This window comes from Argiope bruennichi, chromosome X2 (genome assembly GCF_947563725.1).
Source record: "Argiope bruennichi chromosome X2, qqArgBrue1.1, whole genome shotgun sequence".
Lineage (NCBI taxonomy): Eukaryota > Metazoa > Arthropoda > Arachnida > Araneae > Araneidae > Argiope > Argiope bruennichi.
In genome coordinates, this window is record NC_079163.1 from 94,049,225 (window position 1) to 94,063,408 (window position 14,184).

A 14,184-nucleotide genomic window follows, 5' to 3' on the forward strand; every position below is an offset into this window, starting at 1 on the left:
GAAATTATAGAAAACCCGATTGAGGAATTAAGATGTTATTTTTTAACTCTGTAACTGATATTGTTATTGTACAGATAGATGATAGATTTTAAAGTATTTCAAATTAATCACTGATATAAAAACTTTAGAAAAACATGAATTAGAAAAATTTTCCAAAAATTTTGTAACGTTGTATAATAACGATATAGATGAAATACTAATACAAATAATTGTTTTGCTACGGGATTTGATTTTGAATAAAAGGGATGTAAATAGCACTCAACACATATTGCAGTATATACTAATTAAAAATTACAGTGATTTATTTCTAAATGTATTAACTGTGTTAAAACTGCTATAATAAATGCTGAGAGCTGTTTTAGCAAATTAAAATTAATAAAGGATTGTCTTCGGTTAAGCATGTGTGCATAACGATTAAATGCACCTGTCATACTAAGCATTGAAAAAGAAATTGCAAAAAAATTATAATTTTCCTGAAGTAATTAATAGTAAAATAAAAATCAAACATTAAATAAACATGCAATAATAATATGAGTTCATATTTGTATTTTTTTTTCTTTTCTTTTCCTTTTACATTGCAAAAAATTTAGGGCCCCAAATGGTTTCTTGCACCCGAACCCCTTCATAGAGAAGGCCGGCTCTGAGAATATGCACAATGTGTAGATACAAATTAATAACATTATTTATTATTCTTTTTTAATAAGTCAAAGATCTTCAGAAAAAACCAGAATTGTTTCTTCTAAAATGAGGTAAAGTTCATTAGTAAATTTAAAAAAAAAAAATCCCTACAAAACAATATTTCACTTTTAATTAATATGGGGGGGGGAATGAAGTACAGTTTTTGAATATGGAATTTATTCAAATTTTTCAGTTTAAAACAGCACATACACAAAATATATATTGTCGATAGATACTGACATTAAAATGTGTATAACAGTTATAAGTAGGTAGCAGACAAATATAACTAATCATTCTTGTCATTTTACAGACAACATAGAAATTCAAACACTTACACAAATATTAAACATTTAATACATTACCCTGTTGTTTAGCTCTTTGCAACATTAAGTAGACTACATGGAATTTATTTCTCTAATAACATTAAAATACAAATTGTTCAAGCTCAAACAATATTAGTTAATATATAACTATTAATGAGTTAATACTAATTACTATTTTAATAAAATCTTTTACTTGCATTCATTAATTACAATTTTTTAATGCAAATTATCATGATCAAATTCCAAAATATTTAATGAAAGTTACAAATGTAAAAATCCTTAAATGAGAACTCAGCTAACAATTACAATTTTTTTCTTTTACTCAATAGAATATAAATTGTGTTGAATTTTATAGTTACACATTTTTAGAATATGGGATTTATTCAAATATTTCAGTTTAAAACAGCACATATGCACATATAGAAAATATGTATTGTCAAAAGATACAGATACTTACATTTATATAACAGTTATAAGTAGGTAGCAGGCAAATATAACTAATCATTCACATCAATTTATACACAACATAGAAATTCAAGCACTTGCACAAATATTAAACAATCTTTTAAACATTTAACATGTTGCACAGTTGTTTAGAACGTTGCAACATTAAGTAGTTCTACATGTCTTCTACTAATAATCTAAGTGGTTCTACTTCCCAAATAATAGCAAAATAATAATAATAATAATAATAAATACAAATTGTACAAGCTTGAACAATATTAGTTAACATATAATTATTGATAAGTTAACACTAATTACTATTTTAATAAAATCTTTTACTTGAATTCATTAATTATAATTTTTTTTATTGATGCAAATTATCATGATGAAATTCCAAAATATTTTAAGAGAATTACAAATATAAAAACTCTTAAATGAGAATTCAGCTAACAATTGCATTTTTTTCTCTTACAGCAATCGAATATAAATTGTGTTGAATTTTATAGTTTTAATGTCTATAAATACATTTCATATACAAATGTCACATTTCTTGAAAATTCAAAATATCTATTTAGCCCACGAAAAAAAAGGGTCTATTAGAAATCACAGCATGAATAAACTCATCCATGACAACAAAGCCTTTTAATCTTTCAATGAAATACCTAGTTCCTTGCACACTCAACCTTAAGAAAGTATCTTGATGTTTATCATAAATAATACGGCATTCAACATTTTTTAATTTTGCTTGCTGCTTTAGGAATTTCAAGAAAGAATCTCTTTCTCTTGTCACTTTACTAGTGAACTTTGCGTTGGTAATATCGTCTTCTTCAAACAGGAAAAACATAAATGTGTCAATTATGTTGTCTTTACAGAAAATTGTACTGGCATATTCACCTTTTTCATTTGCCATTCCAAGGTACTGAGGGTTGCAAGTACATGCTAATTTGATAAGCGTCACCCAAGCCAGTAAACCCAATTCTCCTCTAATATCAAAAAGTTGATTCTGAGGATTCTGAATACCAAGGTTGGCTACATGCAAAATTGTCTCAATTACATTGTGAGCAGGAGAAATTGCTCGTTTAAGTTCCATGTCATATTTCAGTTTCTCTATGAATGTGGGACCTTCAGCTACAATATCCGTTGTTATGACATTATATTCTTTTTCAATGTATTTTTCAACATTTTCAATATCGGGATCTGAAAAATATTCCTTATGAGACTTGATCCATTTTTTAAGTATTGTAAAGGCAACATCTAGAACTGGTATACGATTTTCATATATTACTTCTGTATCAGCATCAGCATCAAGGATTTTAAAGTCTTTTGAGAATGCTTTATCTATAATCTCTTCCAAGAGGGACTTGGAAGCTGTGTTTGGTGATTGATTTAAATGCTGGTTTCTCTTTTTTAGTTCCACCAAGACATCTGAAACAGCCCAAGGAAATCCAAAGAAATGAGAACCCTTCTTTTCCGTTTTGCTGTAGGCAGCCATGTACCATGCACTAGCTTTCTGCAGCATTTCATCGGTATACTTCTCATCATGTGGCTTTCCACCAAATTCTTCGAAAAACTTCTTCTGTAAATCTCGAAAGATCCACTGTGTTTCAAACTTAATAAGTGCCATGATATTATTAAGATCATGCCTATCTTCATAATACTTTGGTGGATTGACTAGGACTCCAGCTAAGAACTGTCCTTCATTTTCAAAGTTATACATTTTCAGAAAATAATCTATTTTATCACAGTACTTTTTATAAAATCTCAAAGCTGACTTCTTATACTTTTTATCCCATTTCTCATGTATTAAAGCTTCGTCCAATTTATAACAAATTTCATTTTGTTTAGTTTCCAAGCCTAATTCTAATCTCTTGCAACTGCGAAAGAGGATACCAAGGGCATTAGGTGATAAATATGTCTTCTTTCTATCAAGTTTCTGCATAAAGTCAGGATACTTGTTCACACGGTCTTCAGGGAGTTTTGGAACTGCCCTTCCTGACTTGGCAAAATCTAAGGCAAGGGAGTACTGTTTGGCAAGGTGAATACATAAATCACTGAAAATGCCTTGCTTAATTTGATCTGCCCAAACTAAATGTGAACTTGCAATGAGACCAACTTTGTCGTTGAATATGTAATTACACAGGTGATCCAATTCATCTGAAATCTAAAAATATTATTGTTTAAGATTATTGAGTTTAAAATAAAAGTATATATATTTATCTTTGCTTACAATGAATACGAATGTTTGTGCGTGTCTGGGTGTTGACCTTCTACAGGCTAAATTATCTGACCAAGAACTACCAAACTTATCACATATATATTTTGGAGGGTGGGTATTTGCATTTGGAGTGATTTTTTTTTTCAAAATTTAAAATAAAAATTTTGGCATCTTTCCATGATAACTTCTCAAAATGATATGAGTACAAAGATAATTTTTACATCATTTTAACATTTCAATGATCCAATTTTCTGCTGTACAAAATTTTTTCTATGTTTAATCAATTTTTTTAAAAATATTTTAACTGTATTTTCAAACAATCATTTAAGAACTCTGAATGAATATTAAATGCAGATAGAACTATAATAAAAGAATATATATATATATAAGTATTCTGAGAGAACACCGAAGTTAATGATAAAACTCACGATTAAAGTTGCAGATACTTTTTCGTTTTTGTTTTAAAATCCGAATTACTATCAATATTAATACTTAAAAAATGAAAAATAGTGAAATTAAACATCTGTCCTTAATACAAATTATTATTGGAAAATCAGATTTCAGGAAACCAAGTGACATATTCTTATAAGTTAAATAATATATAAATTATTTTCCATTAGATTACGAAAGTTGATTTAGAGCATGGTAAGTATACTTAAGAATATATTTACCGTTACTGGCATGTCAAGTTCTTCAGCATTGTCCTTGATAGCATAGTGCATAGGAGGATAATTATCACGATCAAAAATCAATTCTTTCATCCACATTACATGATATTCATCACCATCCAAATAAGAACCTATTTTAATTGGAAGAAAAAATAAATAAAATTAATTGCTGTGAAATTTAAATTTATTTTACAAGTATTCAAATTATTATTTCTATATCAGGAGAAATCCTCAAAATTTTCCAAAATAATTTAAGATAATAGAGAGTTGAAAAGAAAAATAAATTTTTATTTTATTATTAACTAGGGATTAAGTTGTAAGAGTAAAGTTACTCCTGTAAAGTAGTCAGGCAGAAACTTAAACAAAATAAAAACTTAATTAATAATAGAAAATTCTTTAAAAAAAACTGAACAAAAAATATTTCTGATTGAAAAATGAGAATTAACTGAACAATTTCATGACAGTAATTATAAATAAAGTTCATACACCTAAAAAATAATAAAGGTTACAAATTTGAAGTGAATTAAGATACATAACAAGACCCTCACATTTTGCAATAACACAGCAATGTAAATTTCTATGAAACAATACAAGTCAACAAGACGTTTAACTTCATATCTACTTTAAAAAAAAAGAACTTACAGAAGTATCAAATAATATATAGGATATTCGTTTTAATTGTGGTCTAATAACTAATTTCTGTGAAAGAGTTAAACATATATTTACAAGTGCTAAGATGCTTTAAATAATTTAAAGAATTATATTGTTTGTTCAATAAAAAATCACAGCTGAAAAATTATGAAGACCAAATTTTTATGCTTATTATTTCGATTATATTTGTTATTATTAGTAAAATATTGTTGACAAATAAACATCTAAATAAAGAATAAAAATGTCCTTTCTACAGTCACAAAAATTAACTGAATTATGAAAATTTGAATATCCATTTAGATGATTTCAAGGTTACCTAAAAGAAGATCGGTCAATAAGCAGGTGCCTTGAGGAAGCGGTGGCTATTTATGGATTTAAAATAATGAAATCTAAAACTTCATAACTATATGAAATTTGGATGAAGAAGAATGGATTTTTTTTGTTTAATTACTTTGTTTACTTACTCACAAGTCGCTTTTAACGCCCAGCCGGTTTCGTGATTCTTTCAAATTTTTAGACATGAAAACACTGTTGTTTTATATATTGCTTACATAAACATTCCTAATGGAGACCGGTCTCATGTCATCATAGTACTATTAAAAATGCAACTGAATGGTTTATTTTTCTTCTTTCTTGGCATTGCAAATTCATCTTGTAAACTACGCAGATATTAAACAGAAATTATCTTTCTCAGCTTTCATCAATGGAAAAAAAATCCAGCAATTAAATATTTGATGAAACAACAAAAACAGTTTAAATTCTAGGTCAACAGTTTAATGTATTGTCCACATTTTTAAAAAAATGCCAAAAATCAAGACAAATTTGAAGGACTGTTAAATTGATAAAATTGAAAATATAATTCTTTGAATTTTAAAACAGTTGTAAAAACTATTTTTGTATATTAGCATTTCATATTGCAGAAAAACCTCAAAGTTCAGGTTCATTTTAAATTAATTAAATTTTTTTTTAAATTGCTCTGAAATGCACATTTTTAACTTCCAAGGTATATATTTGCCAATTTTAATAGCTATAGGACAAATAGTCAGTCCTGTACAGTGCTGATACATACGCATTCATCTTTATTACTAGTATAGATTACATGTGAATTTTGCTTGATAAATAATTTGAAAATAATTACTTGAATTTATGTTCTGGACATATGTTTGTTTATTCATCAATAATTTAAACAAAGATAAGTAAATAATAGTAAAAACATGAAATCCCCTCTTCTGCAACCAAATATGATCAATTTAAATAGTCAAGATTAATTTATTAAATATGACTAATAGGACCAAGGAACTCACATTTCCATTTCATAAATAAAAATTTTAATTTCTTATTTCTTTTACTTACAAATTTATTGATTAAAAATTATTATTTACAGTATTTGCAACTTTTTTTCCATTTGTAAATTAATCCCTATCTCATACGGTTTAGAAGTTGGCATCTGAACCAGAAATTAGAATGGGTACTATTTATATTAATGTACAACCATAATTATGCTTAACATTCTGAATAAAGAGTTTTTGGACTTTCTCATGTCAATAAATGTTAAAAGATACTAAATAGTTAATCAAGAACAAATATATATATATATAAGGTTTCTTTGTAAGAAAAAAAGTTTAAAAGTAAAGATAAAAAGAAAAAAACAGTAAATTTTTATTTGGAAAAGCCTTGACACGAACAATTAATGTGTGAAAAAAAGAAAATTTTACTCTTATTTTCCAGTATTAGTATAAAGTTGTGTTTGAGTAGAAACTTGAATATACTTATTTTTTTTAATTACAATACTCGAGTTTAAAGGACTGCTTTTGTTAAGAGTGTTTCTGATGTCCAGAAATATTATATAATTTTCTTTCAGTTACCTGCCATCTCATCTGGATGTGGCCGTGGCCCTTTAGCAGGGAAAACAATGCAATCTTTAATGTGCAACAAACTTTTTACATAAACAGCCTGAAATTTTCGAACATCGCCAGGATGCATGCATGGTTTCTTTGTCACAACAACTGTACCTAAAATTTAAAAACAAATAAATGAAAAATCACGCTCAATCCAGAAATTATTTTAATGAAACATTACAAAATAAAAAATATGCTCTTCATTCAAGCACAGCATTAAAAACAATCAATTACAGCATAAACTATGGCAAAATTTTTATTTTCCTAAATATTAGTGATAAATATATTCTTTAAATAATAAAACTAGATTTTTTTAAAAAGAGAGAAGGATTTTATGGAATCACTGAAAAAGTGCAAAAGATTATATTCAAAGCCTTTAAATTCTTATATTTTTAAATGTAAATTATTTAAAAGGCCCATTTACAAAAACTTTAAGAAAGTATTATGAAATGTATGAAAAAGATGATGTACAAAATTTTAGAATTTTAATAAGGAAAATCCTAGAGACATGAAAAGACAAAATATTGATTTGGTTTGTTAATACTACAACTTCTTCATAATTGAAAGTCATCAGAAGACATGTACCAAGTGAAACAATTTAAAAGAAATAATTTAGCTACGAAAATGTAATGTTTGTAAAAAGATTATTTTAACAAAGAATTCACAAATATTATTCAAAATATTTTTGATTATAACTGACACAAAGGTGTATTGCTTCAATAAGAATTCTGTACAATCAAACAAAGCTCATTATTTACGTATCGTTAAATGGGTATAAAAATTGTGTGATGCACAATTTTTATACCCATTTGTTTCCGTTTAATTTGCAACAATCCTGTAAAATGTTATGGTTTTTTGGAGGTATAATTCTGAAAACTTTTTAAATAAAACTGTAAAAATTTAAAACAATCCTTAAAATATTGCATTTTTAGGAAACATATTTAGAGGACTTTGTAAATAAAACTAAATGGCATATTATTCGCACTAATTTTTTTTTTTTTTTTTGCTTTATTACTTTGAAAATTACACTTTCATTTCATTTTCTTTTAGAAAATGTTTAACTCAAATAAATAAATTAGCTAAATGGTTTGAAAGAATTAAAATTAAAAATTGCTTAAATAGATAAATTAAGTCAATCATAATTTACTTAAATAAATTAATGAAGTATTAAATCTATTTAATAAATTTTATTATTAATAATAATTTTAAATTAAACGTGTGATTGAAATAATAGTTATTTGGAATAAATATTTAAAATAACAATAGCAAAAATATTTGTTATTCAAAAATTCGTGGATTTTGCGTCTCTACTTCCCAGGTAGCACAGCCTGTTGCACAATGTACCTGCCCAGGTAGCACAGCCAATTATGTTGAGCAATATTCCCCAGTATTAACCCTTAACTGGGGAGGTGAAATTTTAGGACTTAACTGGGGAGTTGCGGTCTACGAGACCGCACTTAATTTACACTCAAATTAAATTTTCTAATGAATGTATTAATATGAAAAACTGCCAATATATTGCGAAGATATTTTTCTTGATAAATAGATATGTTTTAGAAAATTTTCAAAATATATTGTCATTTAAAAAGGTAAATGCATTGGAATATACATTTTCTTCTCACATTACATGTTACAATAAATAATAATCTTGAAAAGGCACATTACTTTTTAAATTATATTTATTTTTACAGTATATGAAGGTATATAGAAGACAATATAATGTACAATTCAACATTTATATGAAAAATTTTAAAAAAATGACCGTGGGTAAAATCGACCCTTTTTTTTATCGGCTTGTGTGATTTTCATAGCACGGTTTTCTAGGGCATTTTAAACATACAGGTAAAGAACTAGTATAAAAATCAACCTATAAATTCTGTATATATATATATATATCTTGGCATATTAATATATTTTATAAAGTTTTCAAAATACATTATGACTAGAAAAATTAATTATGTTTGAACATACATATCAAAATCAGTTGAATGCGAACTTTCATCGAAAAACTCTTGTGTATAGTTATTCTTATCACTAAAATCACTTTATGCTTCATTTAAAAGTGTCTGGGGCACTTCTTCATAATAGGATCAGTAAACTGGGTGATATTTCGGAGCCCAAGTATTAGCGCCCTCTGTTAAGCCTTATTTATCGCTGGGACACTAACAGGGAGATGCGGTCTTAGAGACCGCGCACGAAGAGATAACTGAATTATTTTAAAAAGCATCTGCTGAAATCGGTTGAAAAAGTGCACGTGTATTCAAGGTCACAAAACAGGAAGCTACAGGGTCAATCCATTCAATGAAGCTAAAAATAGAATAGGGGTGACAGAAAATCCATCGCTAGCGGTCTCACAGACCGCACGTCCCCAGTTAAGGGTTAAACAATATTGCTAATATTCATCAATGTCATATAATATTGTACAGTATTTGTGTGATACTAGGGTTTGGCAGCGTTATTGCTGTTGTGGTGAAATAACTTTAGTAGCAACACTCGCAAAGAGGGAACCATCTTCATGGCCCAAGAATGTTCTGAAACTCTGTGCCCAGCTTTTCATCTTTTGTTCGCCTATTATGCAAATTTTATTCTCCAGTGCAGCTCGCAATATCGAATATTCGAATTTTCATCTAGCTAGAAAAAGTTGTGGGAGTAATGGAATAGTCGAGTTTATTACAGATACCTCTTATTCTGTCCTTTATTGTTCATGTCATGTTTCATATGCATTACCTTAAACCAATCGCAGCGCCACGTTTAACCTAGAGCCTTTTTTTAAACTTTTTTTGCATCATCAATTTCCCATGGTCTGAAATGTATGTCCTCCAAATACGAAGGCGTAATGTCGACTACTTTGATACTTTAATTTGATATAAAGGGATACTTTAATTTGAATCATCTTGCATTTTTTTATGTGTAGTAGCTATACCTTTATATTATTGTCTTTTTTTTCACAAATTTGTCCTTTTAAAATTGCAACACCAGTTGCTTGCTTTGGAATAAAAATATGTCGACATGATATAGTTTCGCTTCATTTTACTTTGAAATATAATCTGCGTTAATCATTCCAGAAATATAATCCCTTGTAATAACAGATCTTTATGAGCTGTACAGAACTGTGTATAGAATTTTTTTTTTCTACCTACGTAGTTATGACTACCGGCGACGCTTCTGTTTTGAACGCTGCAAATGACAGATATGAGGCGAACAAGGTAAGCGTCAAAATTCCTCCATTTTGGGAAGAGAAACCAGAAATTTGGTTTTTGCAAGTAGAGGTACAATTATCTATTGCAAACATCACTCAAGATCAAACTAAATTAAACTATCTTGTCGCACAATTAGAACCGAAAGTAGTCGAAAATATATGGGATATAATCCAAAGTGAGCGGGATGATAAGTATGCAGCTGCAAAAGAAAGATTGCTCAGTACTTTTAAAGAAAGTGAGGGAAAGCAAAAATGCTTACAGGAATTTCTTTGGGTGATATGAAACCTAGTCAACTTTTGAGAAAAATTAAATCGTTTGACGGAACAAACATATCCGATAAAGTTTTGCGTACTTTGTGGCTTAGCAAACTGCCAGAATCCTTTAAAAATATTTTGGTTGTAAGTAAGTCGAAGATTTAGACAACTTGTTAATAATGGCAGATAAAATATTTGAAATGAGCTCATCAACAGAAATTTATTCTGCTGGTTCTGAAAATTCTGTGATGAGTTCAATGCTGGAAAAAATCTCTAACCTAGAAAAACAGATTTCAGAATTAAAGGTTCACAGACAGGCTAGAAATAAATTTCGCCAGTCTGGTTTTCGTCGAGATAGGAGTCGTAGTCAGTCTAGAAAGAAATACAATCCCAACTGGACAATGTGTTATTTTCATTTCAAATTTGAGAATAAATGCTACCTGGATAAATACAAGAATCCGTGCAGCTGGAAAGAGTCTAAAAACTCCGAACAGCAGTAGTTTCAACGGCAGGTTCTACTACGAAGGAGTTTAAAGATTGCCGTAATTACCGCTTATTTATTAAAAATAAAATAACCGATTTACGCTTTCTTGTAGATAGTGGTGCTGATCTTTCGATTATCCCAGTCACATCAAACCATAAAGTATGTAATTCCTTTAAATTGTATGCTGCAAATGGAACAATAATACACAAGTTTGGTTTCAAAATTTTAACTTTGGATTTAGGTCTACATCGACCATTCCAATTTCCTTTCGTAATCTCTAAAGTGGACCGATCGAGAGACTTTTTAACCAAATTTAAATTACTTATTGATATGCATAACAGAAAATTAATAAATGGTGTTACAAATTTATCAATTCGACGCCATGTTGCGTGCCGATAGCATAAGCACGACTGATAAAAATTCTCAATATGCGAAATTGTTGTTACAATATCCGAATTTAACTAAGCCAAATCTGTTAATTTCTAACTCGAAATATAGTGTGAAACATCATATAGCTACAAAAGTCCCTCCCCCCTGTTTTTTCAAAAGCTCAACAGTTACATACAAATAAATTAAAATTAGTCAAACAAGAGTTCAAATAGCTGTCAAATAGCTTCAAAATCTCCATGGGCCAGTCCACTCCATTTAGTTGGCAAAAAGGATGGAAGTGTGAGACCATGAGGGCACTGTACCCAAACGATTCCCGATCGTTATCCGGATAGAGGACTTCTATCATATCTTAAAAAACAAACAAATATTCTCAAAAATTGACCTATTTAAGGCGTATTTTCAAATCCCACTAGTGGAAGAATATAAAGAAAAAACAGCTATCACAATGCTATTCGGCTTATATGAATTTAACATTATGAACTTCGGATTAAGGAATGCCTTATCTATGTTTCATCAATGCAGTGTTTTTTGGATTGGACTTTGTTTTCCGATACTCAGATGGCTTTTTATTAGCTTCTTCAACAGAAGATGAACATTCAGAGCACCTAAAAATAGTTTTCTCTATACTCTGTTTCACCCTAACTTGGCAGTAGTGTATATCCTAGCCATGCTGAATCGCAATCGTTGTCAGGGCAACTGGGTTACTCTAAAGTACAAAGTTACTAGAAATGCAGATCGCTGGCGAAACTTTATCTCGTAAATTTTTCGCCAAACAGTAAATATTTATTTACTTTATTATATTATCATTTTAAATCGGAGAAATAATTTTTTCCTTATTTTCATTATTTTTTCAATATTATTGATACATTATTTTAATAAATCATTAAAGTTATTTCATTTCGTTTCATCGTTTTTTTTCAAAAGAAAACCCTAAATCTTTCAATATTCTGTAAAGCGTAGTTCGGCTAATGTTTTTCGAAAAGATATCTGTATTATCATTCACATCTTTTAAAACTTTATCTAATGTTTGGATCTCATTTCTACGAAAAAAATGCATGGATTTTTTGACAAATACAGGATAATATAAAATCATCATATTTTACAAGATCTGAATGTTTACCTACTGAGCCTGGTCGCTTCTTTCCAGGGGTACTTAAAGGACTGGATGCCTTTATTTCTTTTTTCAAACGGGAAACTTTTCATTGCGAAACACCTGTAAGATGCGAAACTTTATCTTGATTGATATGATCTTGAGGGTTTTCTCGGAATCGAGAATAAACATTTAATATATTTCTGCAAGCTGCATTTTTTGTTGGTTTCACTCGTCTTGAAGGTACAGCGTAGTCGGTGATACCACTTTTTCAGATATTTTAGAAGTGAATAGAAATGACGAATCGAATAAATGTCCAACAATAAAAACTAATAACTACTAATGTAATTATAGATAAAAAAAAATATCAGCTGGTAAAAAAGTGAGAAAAAAAAAGTACGAAAGATGATAATGGTTTCGAACTGAATGAAGCTGAGTTGGCGGAGACGTAAAAGAAAAGCGCGTCAAATATTTAACCTTGAAGACCGGTTCTAGCCAAAGTGGAATTCATAATGTCAATCTTTTAGCTTTATTCGTTCGCTTTATTTACAAAATACTTAACAGATAAGCACTTCTAACTTGAGAATAATTTTAAATACATACTGATAAAAAAAAAGGATTTCTGTAATTTATGATATTATTTGATAAATTTCTGCGCATTTTAACTATTTTAAAGTCGGAATTGATGGGGAACTCTTTCCCAACGCGGAGCGTCACATTTTCTGCCTTTTACAATACTGCCAAGTTAGGGTGAAACAGAGTATAGTTTAAATAAATATGGTCTTCGTAAAATTCTTGGAAAGTCATTTTTTGGAGTTAATCAGTTAGAATTTTCACTTATTACTCCTAAAGGCTCCCAATCGCTTCCTGAAAGAGTAAATGCCATCTGGAATTACAGGTTACCGGAAACTATTCATGAATTGCGTACCTTCTTTGGTCTCATTAATTTCTATAGGTCAAGGATCAAGGATGTTGCTAAAAACCAAGCAATTCTTCATGAGTATTTAAAGGGTTTCAAGAAAAGGGATAAACTTAAAATTCCGTGGGCCGATAAAGCAAAAGAAAAATTTCAGCAGTGCAAAAAAGATTACAATATTAAGTTTTCCAAATCCTGACTTAGCTCTCTTCAGTGATGCTTCAGACTTCGCTGTAGGATCCTGCTGCAACAGTTTGAAGGAGGCAGCTGGAAATCCTTAAGCATTAGAAGTTATCTAATGCTCAGAAAGGATATAGTACTTAAGACAAGCATAATTCAAGCATATTCTTGAAGGAAAATAGTTCATAATTTACATCAATCAAAAACCTTTGACGTTTGCTTTTGAACAAAAACGAAAAAGCTTCTTCTAGACAGTTAGGTCATTTACAATACATCTCGAAATTTTCAATACGTTGGAAGAAAAGAAAATATTGCCGCAGATTCACTATCCAGGCTAAAAGCTATCTCTGAAATAGATTATGATAAAATTGCAGAAGTGCAAATTAATAATCAAGATCTTAACGAGCTACGCTTGAAACCATCTTTGATTTTCAAACAATATTCTCTGGATGCAGGAAAATTACTTGGGTACGATATTTCAACTACAAAAATTCGTCCATTTATACTTGAAGAATTTCGAATGCAAGTTTTTCACAAAATTCATGTCCTAGCACACCCTGGTGTGAAATCTGCTGTTAAGCAAATATCTTCCAGATTTATATGGTTCAACATTCGGAAAGACATCACCCAATGGGCAAAGTCTTGTATCCACTGCCAAAAGAATAAAATTAACAGACATAAGTGCTCGCAAATTGCCAATTACAAAGAAGTAGATGATAGATTCACTATTATTCATATTGACATTATAGGCCTGTTACCTACTTCTGAAGATAAAACGTACTGTCTTACTTGC

At 29.2% G+C, this 14,184-nt stretch overlaps 1 protein-coding gene across 1 annotated transcript in view; it reads right to left on the minus strand.

Moving 5' to 3' along the window:
* Positions 1-1,899: 1,899 nt before the first annotated feature.
* The window catches only part of LOC129960880 (uncharacterized), a 38,893-nt gene continuing 26,608 nt past the window's right edge, over positions 1,900-14,184 (minus strand). Inside the window, exons 6-8 of the mRNA XM_056074591.1 lie at positions 6,845-6,991; positions 4,332-4,459; positions 1,900-3,606 (exon numbers count right to left, since the gene is read on the minus strand). Coding sequence (XP_055930566.1) covers positions 2,017-3,606; positions 4,332-4,459; positions 6,845-6,991 — 1,865 coding nt within the window. The 3' untranslated portion in view covers positions 1,900-2,016. The remainder of the gene's footprint in view (positions 3,607-4,331; positions 4,460-6,844; positions 6,992-14,184) is intronic.